This window comes from Biomphalaria glabrata, chromosome 8 (assembly GCF_947242115.1).
Source record: "Biomphalaria glabrata chromosome 8, xgBioGlab47.1, whole genome shotgun sequence".
NCBI classification, from domain to species: domain Eukaryota; kingdom Metazoa; phylum Mollusca; class Gastropoda; family Planorbidae; genus Biomphalaria; species Biomphalaria glabrata.
In genome coordinates this window covers 13,535,112-13,548,849 of record NC_074718.1, presented here as the reverse complement: position 1 = coordinate 13,548,849, position 13,738 = coordinate 13,535,112, and the positions used below count along the sequence as shown (strand labels likewise).

The following is a 13,738-nucleotide window of genomic DNA, read 5'->3' as shown; positions in this document are numbered from 1 at the left end:
CTGTCAATTTAGAATCTAAATGTAGACTAGATTTGCTGTAAATTTTATTTGCATCTTCCCTATTTATCTTTATTTGTAGTTATGATCACACTATTATATGATATTAAATTATCAAATCCTTCAAACTTACATTATACTCTTGTGTATCCACTAGTGCAACATTAAATTCTTTTTTTTTAATTCTATGTTTTATAATATTATAACCAAAAAAAAAATATACCTAATTAATACAAATCTTGTAATGTAACCCTGCCAAAAACAATATTAGTTTATATTCATATCATCTCTTGATAAATTTAAACAGTTATTTTCATGTTGAACTTAAAATAGATTGTAACAGCATCACTAATGTTATAACACAGAGTTATATATTCTAGTTATTGTTATAATATTATAATAAACAAGTGTTGCTTTGTTTTTTGTAGGGAAGATTAAAAATGTTTCTTTGTTCTGCTTAGCAAAAGACCACTCTGGAGTTCAACCTTGACTCCAAAAAGACTATTACATTCAAGTAGTTGGTAGTCTGAGCCAAAGTCAGCTAAATTTGCAAAGTCTCTTGTTGCTTTGCATGTCTATTTGTTTCAAATATTAATAATAATAATAATTTTTGTATAAAGTGCTGTTAACAAACAAAATGTAGGCTCAAGGTGCTGTAATAACATTACAAACACAAACACGAGAGCTAAAATGACAACTAAACAAAAATATTGTTCCAACACTCACAACCCTATGCCAAGAAGATTGTTCTTGAAGTAATATTTCTCAGGAAAGGAGAAATGATAGTTTAATTTAAAAACTAAATACAGTCACAATGCCATGTGATATGCTTTTGTTATGTAAGCTTCACAATACCCACATGTACAGATGTTCATAGAATACTATTTTTTATAAAGCTAATATCAACTCACTCTGTCTATATGTATGGTAAAAAGTTTGTACACATTATTTCTCACACATCCAATCTCGGATTAAGCTGAAATTCTGCACAATTATTTCTTTTACCTGACAACACAAGAATCAATTTAACAAAATTAATCTATTAAATAACTAACTATTGGTAATTAATTATTTTGTGTTATCTTGAACAAGGGAAAAAATCATACTTGACAGATGTGGTGGTATAACTAGGTTAATACCAAAGTTGACCTGGATACTTGACACACACAGAACTAAGTCAATACCAATCTAGACAGACTTTTTATTAAAAACACTCCAAAAAAAAAAAGTAAAGGGACTAGAGAGGATAATTAATAATCTGGAACTGTCTGTCTTGATTTTGTTTTCCTAACCATTTGTTTTCTACTACGTTTTTGTAGCAAGACGTCCACACAGCTGTTGTGTAAAGTTGGAAACCTCGCTGGCCCAAAAGTTGATACTAAAACTGTGACATTGAGTCTAGTTATTGATAATGAGAATGTGAAAATCCCTGATCCAACCTTCATGTTTGTTTCTAATCCTGTCATCAAGAATATTTTCCCGTCAAGATCAATTTTGAGGTTTGTTTGTGGCATATTCTTGTTCTTTGAGTCACATTTTAATGTGTTTTTCTTTAAATAAAGTTTGTCTCAAGTTTCATCCTAGACAGTATAGTAGACATTTCAAACTATCTTAGAGCATGTTATTTACATTCATTGATTTTGGAGGTTTTGTCCATCTTTGAGATACTTTTCTATCAAGCATGTTTTGTTATATTAAATTATTTTATTAAGTATATTTTAAAATAGATGATGGTTGTTGTTTTTTTATGTGACTCCACATAGTCATATTAAAAAATACAACAGAAGTAAACAAAAATGTTTTTGTGAAAAGAAAGAATACATTTTATGATGCCTTTTTAAAATTTTTTGAAAATACTTGAATTTTAAGACTTTTATAGTTTAACAAAAAATGACATGGCTTGAGAAATAGAAAAAAAAAATGAAATCTAACATCAAAGCAAGTTTCTGAAGTGTTTTAGCATGCATCAAAATAATTCTAATCTAGTATGATTGTAAATTGGTTTAGACTAAAACCAAGCAACAAATTTTCTGTGTTTAGATAAACTTGACTTTACTACATCTTAGGATTCCTAATTTCAAATTTCACTCAGCAAACATTTATTGTATTCTTAGAGTAATTATGAATTGAAATATTATTCTTTTGAATCCTCAATTTAATGTTGTAATTATTTTTTTTAACATCACTATTAATGATATTATTATCTTTGTATTACTTTCATAGGGGTGGTATTCCAATTACTGTGAAAGGAGATTACCTATATGCTTCTGAGAGGCCGTTGATGACAGGAATATATAACAATAAAAATCTTATCGCCCAGTCTGTAAGGGTTTTTTTTTTTTTTATGTAAACATTTTTTTGAAAGAAATCTCCATGATGAGAAAATAAATTTAAATTAAATTATCAGTAACTGTGAAAATCTGTATGGCCACAAACATTAACAAATGTTATTAAAATCAGCTAAATTTGTGAACATTTCTAATCTACAGTGGAACCTCGAGATACGAGCTGCTCAACATACGAGTAATTCGAGATACAAGCAGCGTCGAGAGCGAAATTTCTGTTCATTTTACGAGCGACAATTCAAGCTACGAGTTGAGCTTAATAGCTAAACCTTATCGACGATGATCGTGCGAAATCGTATCTTTCCGTTCTCATTCGGAATTGGAACTATAATTGCCAGTGCTTGAAAATGGGGAGAAGTTGCCTCAGCTGTTATTTGGACAAAAACAGCAGAGTGTGTACACTATGACCTTGACCATTCGCACATATCACAGTGCTTAACAAAGGCTTGTCTCGGTAGTGTGAGTGTTGTAGTTTTGTGATTTTAATCGGAATTATTCTTGTGCATTGTGGCTCCCAAGAAAAGTGCAAAGTCAAATGATACGAAGAAGAGGATGATATCCATCGAAACGAAGCAGTGTTGTTTTGTCTATGCTGTTAATGAAGTGTTTACATAGCCTTAGTTCTGTGCAGTCAACTCGTCCTCCCTACCCCTCACTCCCTCCTCCACACCCGCTCTCGATTAGCCGCAGTCGTCAGCCAGCCAGATAATATTCTGTACATTTACGATTGCTTTACATACATTTGATTGATATCATTTCTGCATTTCTCATTTCATTATTTATTTTATTTTTAATGTATACGTGTTTCATGTATATTTATTAATTTATTTATAACATGTCTTTTTCAGCATTTAGGTAACTTTGGGACTTTATAAAGGGTTAGAACCAATTAATTGGGTTTACTTTATTTTATATGGGGAAAATTTGTTTTAGATACAAGTAGATCGACTTACAAGCTCGTGTCTGGAACGAATTAAACTCGTATCTCGAGGTTCCACTGTATTGCCAGTCAAGAAAACTTTTTTTTTTAAATTTTATATCAACTCACTGTGTCTAACTGTTGGTAAAAAAAATGTTGGGTTTTATTTTATTTATTTATTGTAAAAAAAAAAAACATAAATCAAGAAATTAACCAATTAGTCAATTAATTATATACATCTACAAAGGGAAATAACGTCTACATTATTGTAAGACTTTTTTATTATTAATATATTTTTTTTAATCTAATCTTAAACACAACTTTTTTTTTGGTCAGGTTTGTACACTCCCTGATGGAAGTCAAACTGAAATGATTTGTCCATCTATGGATGTGTCCAAGGAGATCAAAGATGCAGACAGTCAGATAGACCTCATCATACTTTATGATGGCAGCAGTATTTTTATTCCTTCTGGTGAGTCTTCTTAACTCTGCTTATAATCATTGTGGCTGCCCTTTCCTTCACAGCACCATGGTCTCTTTGCCCAAGATTTTTGCTCCTCCACATGTTCAGCAACTTAATCCTTTCTTGGTGATTAGATTTTGAAGGTGGAAAGTTTTAACTCATTCAATATGTATAGCCGCACAGTGCGCCAACGCAATTTTGCTAGACTAGAACTTGACAGTCTTCAAGACTGTGCCTCTCAAAGTCTAGCAAAAAAAAGGAAGGAACTTGCTTTAGATTTAGATCAGAATCCAGGGAAAAGCATGAAACTTAGCAGAAGTAGTTCTAGTAAACCTAGGCCTAGACCTATTTATGATGAAGATTCTGATATGGACCCACAGCTTCTATTTGATGACACTGACAGTGATGAAGATTATGAGCCACCAACCAGACCTCACCCTCAGCCAACACTTGCGAAAAAAAACTGCTTCAAGTTCATCAACTAAAGGGAAAGGGAAATGTTCTAGATCTACTAGTCTTCAGTCTGTTGATACCAGCACTACAACTATGTCTAGTACATCTAATTCTTATGTTACTTCTGACTCTGCAGATCCTGAATGGGACCATGTTACATCTGGAACTATTGAAAATAATTTCAGATTTCACCCTCTGAAAATGCCTGGTGTTTGCCCTGATCTACTTTTAACTGATCAATCTTCTCCACTTGATTTTTTTCATGCAATCTTTGATGACCAAATAAAAGATAATTTGATAAATTCTATCAATTCATTGCAAGGAAAAAATGTCAACTCAACAACCCACCATGAAAGTGATTTGTGTTCGGACGATGGACAGATGTTACTAAAAGTGAGTTGGACAAGTTTATGGCAGTGCTGATAAAAATTGGCATTGAAAAAAGACTAACTATTTCGGACTACTGGACAACTGCTGCAGAATTTTATGCTCCTTGGATTCACCATGTGTTCAACAGAGAATGCTTCCAAGACATTTATCACACCATGCTTCACTGTGGGGATGAAGCATCAGAAGGTGAAGAAAAAATAGATCCATTCATTAATTTATTGATAGATAAATTTAGAAAATGTTTCTATCCCTTCCAGGTGCTCATTGATGAGATGGTTATTGGGTTTAGAGGTAGGTGGCAATGCAAGATGTTTGGCCTGTGTGATTCGGCAACCAACTATGTTGTTGATATTTTGAGGCAAATACCTCTTACAGTCTTGATGCAGATAAGGATGGACAAGCTGTGCAGGTTTTCGACACCCTCCTTCAACATGTGGGAACAGGGCACAAAAAAATATTTGCTGATCGGTTTTATACCACCCGGAAACTCATCAACTATTTGCTACAAAAAAAAGCAATACTACACAGGTACACTCAACGTCAACAGACTCGGATTTCCAAAAGCAGTCAAGAGTTTGATTTTGCAACACAGAGAGATGAAATGGTTCCTCCACAAAGAAAAAACAATGCTCTGTGTTGCTTTCAAAGACAAAAAAGCAAAAAAAAATGTCATTATGATTTTCACAGATGCTGAAATGGGCACTGCAAAAGTGAAAGACGTCTATGAGTCAGCATATAATGGTCTACAGCAAACGGGACAGAGACTGTGTTCTTTGTTTGACGAGCACAAAACGGGCCAGAACCCTTTTTTTTGCTCTGGGTGTGAAGCAAAGCCTCATTTACATCCTATGGGATGCTTCAAATCCTTTCAAGAAGCGCAATAACTTTGCTGGCTCTTGGACAATGTTTTTTCTTTCATTTCGTTTATGTAGTGTAAAAAGTTCAGTTTCCCATAAAAAATGTGTAAAATAAAAAAATTTCCAGATGTGTGGACAAAAAAATGCATAACTTTTTTTTGTATCTTGTGCTATTTCAATGAAAATTTCCTTCTTTCTTACAAACATATTTTGGTATAAATTGTGTAAAAAGAATCAGCTTCTTTGGATTAAAATATTTATGGACTTCCATAACCGTAAGTTGAGTTTATATTTATTTTTTTTTAATTTTTTTTTCCACAGTGTTGTACTTAAAGTTTAGAAAAATTTTTATTTTGTAATTTTCTTATTCATGTTTACAGTATAACATTCCTCGTCCAATGACAAAAACATTGATATGCTACTTGCCATAGAAACCAAACAAATGATTGTATATAAGAACATACAATAATATCACTAGAAAATTGTTTTAGCCATTATTTTTTTTGCTCCGTTGCATTAACAAAAACTAATGTATGGAATGAGTTAAGATATTCAGTCATGATGTTTGATGCTGTTATTTCATTTTTTTTTCAATATCCATGCTATTAAATAAGACAGGCACCGAGCAGGTGATTTTCAGTGCTGGCTTTTTCAGTGCACAGACCAAAGGTTTAGAACTCACTCCCCATTGAACTCAGACAGACAACATGTTACACTACTTTTAAGAAGAACATTAACACCTATATGTTCAAACTTTTTAGGATTAGTTTTTTGTGTTTATTATGTTGTCACAGTGCTTTGAGCCTACATTTTTTTGTTAACAGCTCTATATAAATAAAATTATTATTATTTCCTCCTGGAGTCTTCTTTTTTTTCTCCTTATTCTCAGTATCAATTTAATTTATAATTTAGGACTAACAGCAAGATTTTCTGATGAGTCTGGACAAGATTATAAATGCTGATAGTTAAAATGTTTAAAATGCTAAATAGAAATAGTAGTGGGATCACTTACCTTAAAATAATTTGGATGATGACTAATCGTCCCCATGATCCACAGACTTAAAGTCATTCCAGTACAAAGCAGATCCTGGATTTTCAAAGTTCCAAGGAGTTATGCAATTTGTTGTTAATGAACAAATGATTGTCTTTTCGGTAAGTGATTTTACTGTTTGGTTTCCTTGCACTGTGATGGCAGTCTTCTCACTAAAATGTGATGCCTATTTATGTTTCAGTGATTAAATGCTTATTTGTGTCAATCTTTTCCATATTTTTATTTCATGATAACACCACTCTCCTTTTAATTCTTAAGACAAAACAGCAATCACAAAGCTAAAGAACTTGACAACTTGGGTTCAAATAATGTAACAAATAGACAATTGAATAATGAACAACTGGCAACTAAAAATGTCACACTACTTTAGTGTACTGGACTGAACTCAATACTGTCTCAACTGCCTTCAGTTCCACTGGACTCTCCTTACATAGGTCCTCAAGCGCTTCTGTAAAATGATTGAAATGCCATTGGCCACAAGAGCTTTCTAGACCTTTTATCTCATGGGTACTTTCCTGAAAGGTTGTCCCTTGCCATTGTTGACCACTTACAGTGTGCTGTGTGCTACCTCTACCTCCTGGCCTGTTCATTTCTAACAATAACTTATTAGTTTTGGATTTCATTCATCTTTATGCCACTTCTTTTATTTTGTCCCTTGGAAATAGCATGCTGCTGTCTCCTGATTCACTCCATGGGAATCTATCTTGGTTATACTTGTTTGTTGGGTGAATTCCTTCTTTTAAAAAGTGGTTTTAAAAAAAGTCCTATTCTTAAAGATTTCATGTCATTAATGTCTACTTACTTCTGGAGCATTGCAAGTCATTAACACCTTCTTAGTTTTAGGTACGGTACTCCATATCAATGTCCACTCAGTTTTAGAGTTTCTATATCATCAATAACTTTTTTTTAGGGGTACAATATCCTGAATGCCCTTGGGCAGCACTACTCTGTCTCCATTGGGAACAAATCTTGTAACCACATTGAGGTTGATGAAAATCACTTGAAATGTCAGCCCACCTTGGAAGGTGTCAATGTTGGTGATGGCAAGCGTTATGATGTTGTGGTAGGAAATTTTTTCTAAAGTATTTCTAATTTTGTTTTCTTGTAATCATCTTTAACACTTAATTGGGTCAAGCAGCTATTAGTTAATAATAATAATAATCTTTATTATCCATAAGGAAATGTCTTACAATTTGTGCATTACACCAAACAAAACAGTATAACTTAAGAAAATCAAAATATATGTTCACACCAAATTGAAAATCTGATTTCATCACTTTTGCAGCTTGCTTTGTTCATTGGCAATATTTATTTTCTATCTTCCGATAAGTGAACCACTTTGTTTTTAACTCAAAAAAGCCATTTTGTCATAAAATATGTTAGGGTTAAAACTATTTGACACAAACTGTATGTAACAGTGTAGGAAGGAAATATATATATATATATATTGTTAGGAATCTCACTATCCAGGCTCTCTGTAAACGGCACCAAACGACACCACCAACTTAAAGAACTTGACAACTCAGGGCTCTAAAATAACGTAATAGTTTAATGTCAATAAATAACAGCCAATACTGTACAATTGGCAGCACGTAACACAAGACTATACAAATATATCTCCGCTGTGTCAACTCTTGCACTGGTCTCTCTGTCTCGTCTCGGACTTGTACTGAGCCGTTGTAACGAACTGTAGATCGGGAAGTTGTGACTGACTGGTCTCTGATACCTTCGCTCTTTATATAGGGTCCCTGCTGGCCTTCTAGAACCGGACAGAACGTCGCTCGACCATTCTGGGTGACGCTCCTGAGCTTTGTTCACGATGTCGATCCTTCCTGAACCATCTTGTTGACACTCGTCTCGGCCGACCGTCGTAACTCGTCACGGTTGACCGCTCGTCTAGCGCTGGCCTGTGGCAATTTGCATCGGCTGACTACACACACACACCACTACCCCCATGTGTGCCACCACCACGTTTATAACAATATATATATATATATATATATAACTTATATACTTATATATAACTTGAAATAATGTTGAACAGACTTCTTTTAAAACAAAACAAACTTTAATTTATAAACATATAAAAAATGAACGTGAAAGTAGATATATATATGTTAGGGTTATAAATGAAATGATAATTTTAACAAAATCAAACTAACTAAAAATACACGCGTCTTTTCTGTCTCTCATCTCTTGCTAATCTCCCATCAACTCACTCACCATTGCTTTTAATTTGCTTGAATTACAGCAGACAAACTCGTGGTTTCACTAGAAACCAACATAATCAAAACTTCTTTCCTACTTTTCTCATGGTTACATTAGCAACATGCACATACACCCCATAATAGAGTTTAGCTGGGTTGGTGTGCAAACACAAACTCTCTTTTAACATTATTCTAAATTGTTTTTCTTTTCTTTTTTTTTAATTTATATCAGATAAAAGTTGGTAACCTTGTTTTTAAAGACCTAGGCTATGTGGAATATGTAGAGTTTGCAGATGCTGGTATATCTCTTGGTGTCATCATTCTTATCATTATTGTTGGATTAGTGGTTCTGGCAATCATTCTTCTTCTTGTTGTGATGAGGCGACAGCGGTGTGGATTTTTCAAGTGAGTTTGTATTTTTATTCTAATGTTATTCTGGCATCATCATCATATAGAAGTTTTTGGTCTAACCTTCTTAGTATCAATATGTTATGGTGCTTAGTGAGATAAGTTATCCCAATATAATTATAGTAATAATCTTTATTATCCTTGAGGAAATTTGTGCATACCATAAAAAGATACATTATAACTATAGAAGCAAAATAAACATTCACACTAGTTTCTCTTAAACGTAACATATGAAATATTGACATCAGATTGGTCAAAGCTATTTAATGATTTTTTTGTCAGGGGAAAGAAAGGAGATTAGCTTCTCTTACAATCATGAAGGCTGTTTGTTGTTATGTGTACAAAATGTTGTTTAAATTGTGTCTACAAACATCTGGACTTACCTAACACTTATGTAAGATTGTTCTTTATTGATTTCTCATCAGCTTTTAATGCCATACAACTTCATTTACTTGTTGAAAAAATGAAAGCATTGAAGATTAGTCCATATATAATACCATGGGCTAATGAATTTTTGACCCAGAGACCTCAGAGGGTTAGGGTAAACAATGTTATATCTAATGCATGCATAGTTAACACGGGTGCCCCAGGGGGCTGTGATATCGCCATTGTGGCTCATTTCGCACACCAATGATTTTCAATCTGATAGTCCTTTTTGCTCCATCACAAACTTTGCTGATAATGTGTCTCTTCTTGCCCTGCTCTCATGTCAAAAAAAAACCAAAGAAATGATCATCGATTTTCGTAGAGAAAAGAAGAAAAATGATATTGTTTCTGTAGCTGGAGAGACTATTGAAATAGTGCAAACTTTTAAATACCTTGGTACTATCTTAGACAATAAAATAAATTTTACTGCAAATGCTGATTAATTCAGAAAAAAAAGGGCATTACGATTTCTGAGAAAACTGTCCTCGTTTAATGTTATCACACTAACATCTGCAATATTTTAAGTTATATCACTGCCTGGTATGGCACTCTGAGCATTAAAAATAAAAATATACTTCATAGAATCCAAAATACTGCTGGTAAAGTCATTGGCAAAAAACAAACCACATTTGGGCAGCTGTTTGAGACAAACATCCATAAAAAAAAATGTAAAACATTCTAGAAATAAAAAATCACAAAATCCTGACCCAAAGGGTGATTTTGTCATTTTACCATCACAGAAGAGATACAAGACACTGATAGCAAAGTCAAACAGACACAAAAACTCTTTTGTTCCCCTGGCAATTAAATCATTAAATAGGAACAATCTGATATAAACTTTGTCACATGTAAATTATGAGTGAGTCTGGTGTGAATGTACACTTTGGTTTCTTATAGTTATATGTTTTGTTTGGTGTAATACACAAATTGTTAGACAAATTTCCTTACAGACAATAAAGATAATTATTATAATTATTATTATTATTAATTACAATATAAGCTGCTTGTCCTAAAGGTTTTTTCTTGCATCAAATCTTTAGTGTTTATTTCATTGAACAAAACAAATAATTCTTCAGCAATATAGTTACACCCCTATCATTTACTAATGAAAATCTACACAATTTATAATTGTTGTAAGAGCTGAGATTAGGTCGCTTGAAATTTAGTCAGTAAAAAATAAAGTTCCCCTTTCAGACCTTGCAATCAATAGGGCAGATGATTTAAAGGTCATCATTTCTTTAGCCCAAGGTTAACAAGGGTGTCATGTGGCCAGCACAATGACCAACCGCCTTTACTTTTCCCCAACTAACATTAGTACCCATTAGAACTGGGTGGACTCAGAGGTGCCCTAAAGATCCAGAAATTAAAAATCATAGTCTTTACCAGGGTCGAAACCTGAGACTCCAGTTTGGAAGCCAAGCCACCGCACCTCCAGGAGAAATCCAAGAAGATGTAAATTTGTTTCCCAAGACACTCTAGCTAGAGGTGAGTCAGAAGTCCGAACACACTGAGGTAACCCCCCCATTTCCCGTCTCTATACCACACCAGATATGCTGGGAAGTGTTACCTGGGAGAACAGTGCATTTGCTGCCAAAAAATATTAGTTTTAAAAAAATCCTTTTTTTTTTTTCAGAGTAAAATCCAGTTTGAATTCAAATGTCCATTACTCAGGGGAAGAAAGTCAACCTTTTGCTGGACCACCAGGAGCTCATTTCTCTAATATAAACAATGGTAACTATGACTAAATAAACTCTGCTTTTTTTTGCTCTGGAAGGTAGACTCTATTTAATGTTGTTTCTATACAAAGTAAAATGGCATGATTTACACGTAGTCGTGTGGATTTGGACTAAAAGTTAGACACAAATTATTTAAAACAATTATTTTTAAGATTTTCAAATGAAAAATAATTTAGGTGAATGACTTTATAAATTAAAACTTAAACTTGACAAAATTTGCCAACAGCTTTAAAAAAAAAAGTAAATAGCTCTATCTTCATCATTTTTTGTGAATTTCAGCGTGTATCTGAAGATTATGTCAAAAGTAATATTTTAAAGATGCCAATGTGACCTTGATCCCATTTCAACATCCTTGCTCCTTGAATGTTTAGATGAGCTTGTACCCACAATTACTAACATTGTGAACTCTTCACTGACTTCAGGCAATTTACCACAGTAATTTAAGCATGCACTTGTCAAGCCCTTATTAAAGAAATCCAGTCTTGACCTGGAATGTCTAAACAACTATCACCCGGTATCAAATCTTCCCGTCCTGTCAAAGCTCCTGGAGCGCATCATGTTAATGCAAATTCTTTCTCATCTTGAACAGTACTCTCTTGGCAGAATTTCAATCTGCATATAGGAAGTGCCGAGACAGCAGTGGTCAGGGTACTAAACGACGTACTTCACAATTCCGACATAGGCCACATTTCAATACTTTTCATGCTGGACTTATCCGCAGCCTTTGATACGCTAGACCATGAAATTATGATGGCCAGATTCTCTGCCACTTTTGGTTTAGCAGGAATCATCCTAAAGTGGCTTGGATCCTTCCTAACTGAACGCACCCAAAGTGTCGTTGTTAATGGGACAGAATCAACAAGCTTACTCTTGAATAATGAGTACCCCAAGGATCAGTTCTAGTTCCAGTACTGTTCACTATGTATACATATCCACTCAGCGGTGTCATACAGCCAACCAGCATCTTATACCACTTCTTTGCCGATGATTTACAGTTATGCGCTTCCTCAGTACCCTCAGAGGTGTTGCATCTGGCAGAGAAAATCAGTAGTACCATTGCAATTGAATGGTTGAGAATACGCTCAAGATGAACGAAGACAAGACAGAAATAATTAAGATTGGCACTTGGAACAACGTCTCAAAAGTCAAGAGCACAGATTCTCTTTTTATCACCTGGTTCCTTTTGTCCACGTAGTGTGAAATCTTGGAGTTTTCTTCGACTCAACACTATCTTTGGACCCACACATAAGTCAGCTTTGCAAGGGTCTTTATCTAGAGCTGTGCAGATTAGGCCAGATCCGACCATATTTAACAACAGAGTCAACAAAAAAGCTAGCTCTTGAAAGCTGTTTAAAAAAAAATGGTCCACTCCTTTTTTACTATTAGCTCTTGAAAGCTGTTTAAAAAAAATGGTCCACTCCTTAACCTCATTAATTCATGTTCTCTCTAGTTTTCCATCATTCACAAAGATAGTTGAGCAAACAAGAAACTAAAGGGTCACTTATTAAAACTATGATACTAATTGCAGAGTACAGTGATGGTGGAATCCATGCTGCCTCTTCCTCTTCAGAGCCCCCTGCTCACATTGATGACGAGACCATGAGACTGATTGAGTCTGAACACCTCCTGGTAGACAGAGAATGTCTGGTGCTAGCTGATGAAATAGGAAAAGGTGAAAAGTTCATTGCTCTACTTAATAATCATTTAGGCTTATGACCTAAAACTGTTAAGAAGCACCTGGTTAAAATTGTGTTGTTTATTTAACTTTAATTCTGTTAACCCTAATAGACCTAAGCCCATGAAATTGTTCCCTATTCCTGAGCTCTTGAAGGCAATGCCCCAAACTTACCGTTAACCCTAATAGGCCTAAGCCCCTGAAACTGTTCCCTATTCCTGAACTCTTGAAGGCAATGCCACACACTTTTCTTACTGTTAACCCTAATAGACCTAAGCCCCTGAAACTGTTCCCTATTCCTGAGCTCTTGAAGGCAATGCCCCAAACTTTTCTTACTGTTAACCCTAATAGGCCTAAGCCCCTGAAACTGTTCCCTATTCCTGAACTCTTGAAGGCAATGCCACACACTTTTCTTACTGTTAACCCTAATAGACCTAAGCCCCTGAAACTGTTCTCTATTCCTGAGCTCTTGAAGGCAATGCCACACACTTTTCTTACTGTTAACCCTAATAGACCTAAGCCCCTGAAACTGTTCCCTATTCCTGAGCTCTTGAAGGCAATGCCACACACTTTTCTTACTATCTTTCAAGCTCTAGACCTATCGACAATCAGAATTTTTCTAATCAAGCCACATCTTACTATCTCTTTGAATTGAAGTAAAAACATCCTTAATAAAATTCTGAATCCTAAGAGTCTAAATGAACTCAAATATTGATTAACTTTAGGCTTATTACAAGCTAAGACCTACCTTTTATGTTCAAGGGTCATGGTTATTGCTGATTTTCAAAAAATGTTCATGTACAAACCCCAA

At 34.3% G+C, this 13,738-nt stretch overlaps 1 protein-coding gene across 2 annotated transcripts in view; it reads left to right on the top strand.

Annotated features, from left to right (window-relative positions):
- LOC106053334 (hepatocyte growth factor receptor-like) overlaps positions 1-13,738 on the top strand; it is a 43,202-nt gene that overhangs the window by 20,302 nt on the left and 9,162 nt on the right. For both annotated transcript variants that reach the window (XM_056039681.1, XM_056039682.1), the window contains exons 9-16: positions 1,317-1,496; positions 2,221-2,320; positions 3,598-3,733; positions 6,482-6,576; positions 7,386-7,538; positions 8,915-9,087; positions 11,150-11,247; positions 12,781-12,924. In XM_056039681.1, the coding sequence (XP_055895656.1) occupies positions 1,317-1,496; positions 2,221-2,320; positions 3,598-3,733; positions 6,482-6,576; positions 7,386-7,538; positions 8,915-9,087; positions 11,150-11,247; positions 12,781-12,924 (1,079 nt within the window). The remainder of the gene's footprint in view (positions 1-1,316; positions 1,497-2,220; positions 2,321-3,597; positions 3,734-6,481; positions 6,577-7,385; positions 7,539-8,914; positions 9,088-11,149; positions 11,248-12,780; positions 12,925-13,738) is intronic.